The 8,034-nt window shown below is 40.3% G+C and overlaps 1 protein-coding gene across 1 annotated transcript; it reads left to right on the forward strand.

Annotated features, from left to right (window-relative positions):
- The first annotated feature begins 1,146 nt into the window (after positions 1-1,146).
- Positions 1,147-7,743, forward strand: LOC124871957 (atypical chemokine receptor 3-like). Its single transcript, XM_047371590.1, has 2 exons — positions 1,147-1,345; positions 4,734-7,743. Exon 2 carries the CDS (start codon positions 4,805-4,807, stop codon positions 5,942-5,944), a length of 1,140 nt encoding a protein of 379 aa, XP_047227546.1. The 5' UTR covers positions 1,147-1,345; positions 4,734-4,804; the 3' UTR covers positions 5,945-7,743.
- Positions 7,744-8,034: the final 291 nt, after the last annotated feature.

The raw sequence follows: 8,034 nt of genomic DNA on the forward strand, positions 1-8,034 counted from the left end.
TCCTGTGGCTGGGAATCACCTGCACCAAGGTGGAGATAAACCCGTGGCCCTGCTAAGATGTTAAGGAATCCCAGGATGCTTTAACAACATTCTCCAGCTTTTTTGCATTGTCAGTTCTGGTGTTGCTCATCTTCATCTTGAACCTTTGCCATGGTCAGTGATACAGGTAGTGGTTCATTTGGCCTTGTGGGCAGGTGCCAAGTCCTGCTGGAAACCTAAATCAGCATATCCATAAAGTTTATCAGCAGAAGGAAGCATGAATTGCTCATTAATTCCTGGTAGAAAACTGTGCTGACCATGGACATAATAAACCACTGTGGACAAACAGCAGCAAATTACATGGCCCCCACAAAGATCACTGTCTGTGGAAACATCACACTGGTCCTCAAGTAACTTGGATTCTGTGCCTCTCCACTCTTCCTCCATGAACTCTGGACTATGTTTTGCTTCTTAACTATGATTCAAAAAGAACCAGAGTCTTGCTTTTCAAGAAGCTTCTAGAGTTGTGTCTGGTTCAGGAGTGGTTAAACACAAGCAATGCAACACTTAAGGCCTATGTCTTGGATACGTCTGTGTGTGCTAGAAGCTCTTACTCCAGCTTCAACGTGCAACGCTTTCTACCAACTTTGTCCTTCCACTTAACTTTCCATCAATAAGCTTGGATGCAGCACTTTTCTTGAAATTCTTCTAGTCTTACCCTAATTAAAGAGTGTCCATGACTGTGTCTTGAAAAACTATCAAGACAATACTCTGAATAACATTTATTTTGTTTATTTGTAAATTGTAATTCTATTTTTTTCCACTTTTTGCGGTTTTCCATTAGTTCTAAGCAATAGTCATTAAAATAAATGCAATAACAATTTAAATAGATATCTCCATATGTCATAAATCTGTATAATATGACGTTCATGTTTTGATTTGAATTACTATAATTCATTTACTTTTCGATTACAGTTTAATTTATTAATAGGCCATGCCTCTGTTTAAGTTTTTGTACTATTTAACGAAACAACTTTAGGGGATCAGAGGCAGAAATGTTTAGTTCTCTCTCTCTTTCACTTGGCCGAAACTGGCTGGGTTGTGTGACGTTTTGAATGCCTGAGGTGATGCCATGTTAGTACGCAGCACTGCTGGGACCAGCCTTTGGAGGCGTAGCTCTTCTTATCAGCAAGTGCAGGTCGAGGGAGTGGATCGCTTTTTACTGCAGGAGAAGGAGTGAGGCACACACGAAGTTTTTCTCGCTGCAGGGTGGAGGTTGCCTGTAAGCACCAGAAGTGATCGCAAATAAATCAGATTCTCAGAAGAGAAACTGAGATTGGAGAAGGGAAGAAGAAAAATAAATCAGGTAAGCTTTCGGGAGAAGAGGGAACACTTTTCGTTTTTGACAGAGATGCTGCGATTTTCCTCTGCTTGCTTTCCCAAGAGATACTTTACTCTTTCAGGGAATTACGGCAACACGCCTTTCTGTTATCAGAAATATTTTAGTTGCTATTTTTCTCCCTCTCTGTTGTGTTTGCGCCATTTGTTTGCCTCAGCTCTTAAGACTGCAGGCTGAAATCTGATACAGGTTTGTTGACAGCCTGATCCAAATCAACAATGGCTACAATGACATTGTATGGATCCGCTGTGAGCAGCACCAGCAGGCTGGTGTCGCTCGTTCCATTAGGCGCTCATGCGTAACAACGCACCCAGCAACACTTCACCGGTTATCTACGCGGAAACATCGAGTCCCGTGCAAAGGAGCCAGAGATTTTATCCGAGAGCCAGTTGATCGGGACTGACAGGAGCGGCTTCTGACAAACACGCTGCACCTGCGCTATTCTTGGCGGCGGCATTTGCACATGAAAACGGAATTGGTGTATTGTGAAATAAATGACGTTTGGTCCTTCTTTGCAACCGAATGGTGGGCTGAAATGTAGAGAAAAGGAGAATAAACATATACAGTAGGAAAGAGGGAGACTTCATGCGCAGTCTGTTGTTATCTGATGTTGAGGGTGTTAGGTTAATTCGCTTGAAGCCCGTAGGGTTACCTGGCACCTTCGGGCTTTTTCCATATAATATACAGGAATTAGAATCCATTGTGTGGGATTATCTCATCGCAAACTCTCACAAGTTAAATCTCTCCCCCATCTTATCAAGATAAATTTAAGAGAAGGGCATCAGATATGTCTTCAATCAGAGTTATCACAAAGGAGTAAGTCAAAAGTCTTGCAATCAGTAAGAATACGGGTAGACTTATTTGTTTTAATGCAAAATGTCTGCATGAAATACCCAAATGTATCAAGATGAATGAAATAATAAATTCCTGAGTTTTGCAAAAGTTTTAAAACCATTTTAAATTTCGTCTCGTTGTAAACATAAACTTTACAGTACTTTATTGAGATTTTGCGTGATAGATCCACATAAAGTTGCTCGTAATTGTTAACCAACAGGAAAATGCGACATGGTTTTCCTTTTTTTACAAACAGGTCTGAAAAATGTGGTGAGCATTGTATTGAACAACTATTTTCTCTGAATAAAATTCAGTGCAATCAGTTGCCTTCAGCAATCTAGAGTCATCCTGTGTAAATCAGTGTAAACACAGCTATTCTGTGAACGCCTCAGAGGTTTGTTAGAGAACATTAATCAACAACACCATATTAAAAACCAAGGAACAGAGCAGGCAGGCCCGGAATGAAGTTGTGGAAAAGTTTAAAGCAGGTTTGGGTTATAAAACAATATCTCACAGTTTTATCAGGTTATGCAGCACTGTTCATAAAAAAACACAACTTATATTTTAACAATACATGGATGTCCACCTAAACTGACAGACTGGGGAAGGAGAGCATTTATCAGAGAAGCATCCAAGAGGGCCTTTGCCAGAAGCCTGGCAATAAGAAAGTAATTTCTTAAGAAGTCCATTTTACAGTTTTCTACAAGCCAAGCAGCTATTTGACATAGCAGCCATATATAGGAGAAGGCGCTCTGCTCAGATCAGGCAAAAATGTAAATGCTGGACTGACACACAAAACACTATGTGGTGTGGAAAACTAGCAGTGTATATTACTGTGAAAACACTGTCGCCATGGTGAAACAATGCAATGGCAGCATTATGCTTTTTTACTGCAGAAAGAAAGATCAGAGATGATGGGAAGATGGGTGGAGCTAAATACAAAGGTATTGTATACAGAAATGATCTAATATAGCTTTTACATCAATTTGCTACAGTCCATCATACAATTAAAATATTAAAAAATGTCAGAGACAGAAGCAAGGTAGGTAGGAAAGAAGGTAACAAAAGTCAGTAAATGCAACCCTGTTTTTGGTATTCACTCTTATGATTTAAAACACATCTCAGCTAAAACTAAATGTGGTTTTCTAATTTGCTTCATGTGTATGTAATCTGATAACTGCTAAAAGGTGCATACTTCCTTAAGTGATAATGAATAAAAGTTGGCAGACCATCCCCAAACAACTGCTTATCTATAGGTTCCAGGTGTCCTTTTTCAACTTCTTTTCATAGACTTCCCTCCTCATCCTGCGTGACTGTGCCAATTATCACGTGTGCAGCATTAGTCTCCCACATAGACAGATGTCTGACACGGTCACATTTCACTGCTCCTCAGAAAGCTGTGGCAAACCAGTGGTCGGTGACCCCCTTTTTAACCTCGATCGAACCATTTTGCAGCAGTCAGGACCCCCTGCTGATCTCTGCACACAATTCACTCTGTGGGCGTACGAGTCAGCGAGGGGCAAACAGTGGGGTTAAGCCACTCGTGTTCTGGTTTTGATCCATCACCTCTCACCTTTGATCTCTCACACTGTGGTGGGCTGACAGTTAGCAGAGAGAGACATTGCAGGAAAAAAGCTGCCAAAGTGGGCCATGCAGGGATGACCTCTATTTCTGCTATCCCCCCAACTGTTTCATTTGCTTACTTGTACCCCAGGTTTGAAATCTTATGTTGTGTGCCTGCTTTATTAGAATCAGATGTTGCAAAATGACGTATTCAAAGCCGTGTGCAACTTTTTCTTTGATCATCTGGGTGGTGACAGCTGATCTCTCGCCCTTTCCTTTCCTGCCTCATGAGCAGAGAAGAAACATGGGATTCAATGTGTTTTACAAAAACAAGCATGCTAAGGGAAAAAAATCTCTTTAAAGAAGCATTGTGTTTCCCACCCTGACCATTGCTTTGTCTTGGAATGCCCAGAATGCTCCGGAAATACACCATGTTTAGGTTTCTCGATCCCGCTTCCTTATGTCCACTCTGCTCTCTCTGCCAGTGGAGCTAATATAAACATTTAATGTGCTGCCCCCAGAGTGCACATCAATCACTGAAAGAACCCACCATTTATGACAGGATAACAGAAAAGCTTTATTACCTCAAGAAAGCAGTGTTTTAACAATTTAACCACATCAGAGTTAGATTTTTCAGGATCTTATGATAATAATAGTTCAGTGGGACCTTTGTTGTAAAATAGAACATGCTTTATGCAGCTGAATAACATCCAACTAAAAATGCACCAATCAGAATTTTGTGGATGATTTCTAATCACCATTTATTGATAAAACCTTGACCTGACGATACAGATTTCTTTTTAAGAACTGTAATAAAAGACAAGATAAGAAAAGCTTTGGAAATCTTTGAATTCCCACTCCATTGTTCATTAATTAATAATTCATCAACGTCTTGATGCATTTCTTAACATTTAGCTGTTAATTAAACAGTGATTAAGTTATTTTCATGTTTTTACAGGTTCCGTTCCAGTCAGACTTGTGGTGTGTGTTACCTCCCAGTGGTCTGTGGCCTTCCCCCAGTGTTACAAAATGAGCCTTAGCATCCCTGACCTAGAGGAACTGTGGGAGTCCTTTGGGGACCTAAACATTTCTGACACCTTCAGCAACATATCAAGAGTGGATGTGACGGTGTGTACCACAGCTTTTAACCGCAATGCTCTGCTGTACTCCATGTGTGTCCTCTACACTTTCATCTTCATCATCGGCATGGCTGCTAATGCTCTGGTCCTCTGGGTGAACATCCGTGCCCAAAGAGACTCCACCCCTCGCCATGAGACACATATGTACATTGCTCACCTGGCAGTTGCAGATTTATGCGTGTGCATCACTCTTCCTGTGTGGGTGAGCTCCCTGGCCCAGCATGGGCACTGGCCATTTGGCGAAGTGGCATGTAAGCTCACCCACCTGCTGTTCTCTGTTAACCTCTTTGGCAGCATCTTCTTCCTGGCCTGCATGAGCGTGGACCGCTACCTAAGCGTGATGCAGCACGGAGAAGAGGGATGTGCGCGTAGGAAGTTGATCCGTCGCGCTGCATGTTTTGGGGTGTGGCTTCTGGCTCTGGTCGCGTCCTCTCCTGAAACCTACTTCCTGCGTGCAGTGAAGTCAGCGCACGGGGACACTATGATGTGCAGGCCGGAGTATCCGGAGGAAAACCACAGGGAATGGATGGTCGGAGTTCAGCTCAGCTTCATCCTGCTGGGCTTTGTTGTTCCCTTTCCAGTCATTGCACTGTTTTATGCTCTGTTGGCCAGAGCTTTCAGCTGCTCTTCATCCTCATCATCATCATCTTCCCATGTGGAGCAGGAGCGCCGCGTTAGCCGCAGGGTGATTCTGGCGTACATTGTGGTTTTCCTGGCCTGCTGGGGGCCCTATCATGCTGCTCTTCTGGTTGATGCCCTGGCGCAACTGGGCCTGGTGCCACTGACTTGTGGCCTGGAGAACGTGCTCTACGTGGCCTTACACCTCACCCAGTGCCTGTCCCTGCTCCACTGCTGTTTTAACCCCATCCTCTACAACTTCATCAATCGAAACTACCGTTATGACCTCATGAAGGCCTTTATTTTTAAATACTCAACTCGGACTGGCTTGGCACGTCTTATTGAGGCTAATAACATGTCAGAGACTGAATACACAGCTGTAGAAAACCCACCACTGATCTGCTCTCAGTGAGTCTAGTGGAGTATGAACTTGTTCTACAAATGATTTATCTGCTCTAAACCAATTCCGCATCCCTTTCACAGACATCTTCTTTAGACCTAGAAAGACTTGAATACTAATCGAAAAGCACTTAAAGCAGTTTATAATAGCAACTGATTTACAAATCATTGTAGATGTAAAGCCAAAACTGAGTGTATATTGTGTGAAATCATTGTTTTTATTATGTATGTATGCTCTGTGCATTAATGCATTTGTGTGCGTGTAGTGTGTGTGATGTTTATTATGAGAAGAATAATATCTTTGTATCTACTTTTTGTATTTATATACATTTACACTGTTTGCCTCTCTTGTGTTGTAATACAAGGTCTTCGCACAGTTTCCATAATGCAAAACATTTCCTCATCATTTGTAGCTGAGCCACTGCCTGGCTCTATACTTTAGTCCTGCTGCCTCATTGTGAATCTCAACCTTATTTTGCATCAGACAAAGACATGCTAAAGACATGCTTTCACTTTTTTTTCAGGTAATTTGTTCTTTTACTGATATATTTATAGCACTCTTCTATCTGTAAATTGATTATGAAGCAACAGAGCTTCTACTAGCTTGCTTAGCTTAGGTTAGATTGCCAATACCTTGGCCTACTATCCTAGCTTGAAGGTATGCTGTTTTTTGACCTAAGGTTCTGTTATAAGGAGTTCATTCTAGCTTGCAGTAACTCTATCGGTATCCTCATTTAGTGTAAATCCAGATTATTTGGTCCTCAAGACTAAAGCCAAAAGCTATAGCTCAAAAGGTTGCTAAAACAAAGGTGGACTTTAAATTCTTTAAACTCCAATCTAAAAAAATGTCACATAAGCTTATGCAAGTGTCGTAACACTATCTGATTGAAAAGTAAGACTGTAAATAAATTAATAAATTTCTGTTCACCTATTTCACCATGATATTTTTGCTTTTTGTACCAAAATCCTTTTGACCTTCCATTCTCAGTTTTTGCACATAAGGCTCAATGCAAACACAACAGTTTAAACATTTAAAATAATCATGAACTGCTATGGCATTTTTGAGACTGAAGATATTCTAAGATATTAAAGGTGCGTTTTGGTCTTGGTCCCTCCTATACTAGCTATTAGCTCCATGCTAATCTGGATTTATACTAAATTAAGATGATAAGAGAGTTCAGATATTAACTCCTTATAAACTTTTAGCAGAACCTCACTTCAAAAATTCAGAACTTTCTTTTTACCCCCCTTGTTTCTTTTGGATGTAAATGTTTCCATTCTAATCTGTAGGCTTCCACTGAGACTACTGATGTTACTGAATACACATTTATTACATAATACAGTATGTTTTGCTATGTCAGTAAATTATATCATTGAAAGTGGTGGCAGTTACACATGTCAATGGGTTAATAATCCTTCCATGTCACAGACAGCTCGCATTTTTTGAGCTAATAATATAAATGGAAAGCTTTCTTCCTGTAATGGGGGCTGCAGATGTTGCATGCAGCATTGGAATGTGTCTGTTTGAGACCAAATTGCATAAATGTCAATGTATTAATTCAGATTTGAGTCTGCATCTGTGGAAGAACCAAAAGTTTGACACCAAGGGATGTTTTATGTATTATTAGCTTTGAGAGACAAATTTTATTCACTTTATTATTTTTATATGATGTCATAGTGGGTTTTGTGTTACACTTGTATACATTTTGAAAAGAAAGCAGACGCAAAAATGTCTTTCCAAGACGCCAAGCATTCCCTTTTCATTGAAATGTGTAGTATGTGTTTTGTTATATAATAAACAGAGAAAAAACGTTTTGTCTCAATGTTTTTTTGTCAAAATATACATTAGTATTTCTTGGAATTTTCAATAAATAAAATACTGCAATAACCCACTATGATTAATGCAACATCTGAAGGGTTTAATGTTGATGGAATGTGGTTTAGAAAATTTTTTGCTGCTAAGCCTGAGTTATTGAGTTCAAAATAAACACGAAAAGCATCAAGCTTCTGCTATAAAAAAGTAAATACAGTAAGTATCACTTTCTGTGGTGTATTCTAGCTGTCATGTGAAATGTATACTAAACTTTAGTCCAGTCACGGTTC

This window comes from Girardinichthys multiradiatus, chromosome 7 (genome assembly GCF_021462225.1).
Source record: "Girardinichthys multiradiatus isolate DD_20200921_A chromosome 7, DD_fGirMul_XY1, whole genome shotgun sequence".
In the NCBI taxonomy this organism is placed as follows: Eukaryota; Metazoa; Chordata; class Actinopteri; order Cyprinodontiformes; family Goodeidae; genus Girardinichthys; species Girardinichthys multiradiatus.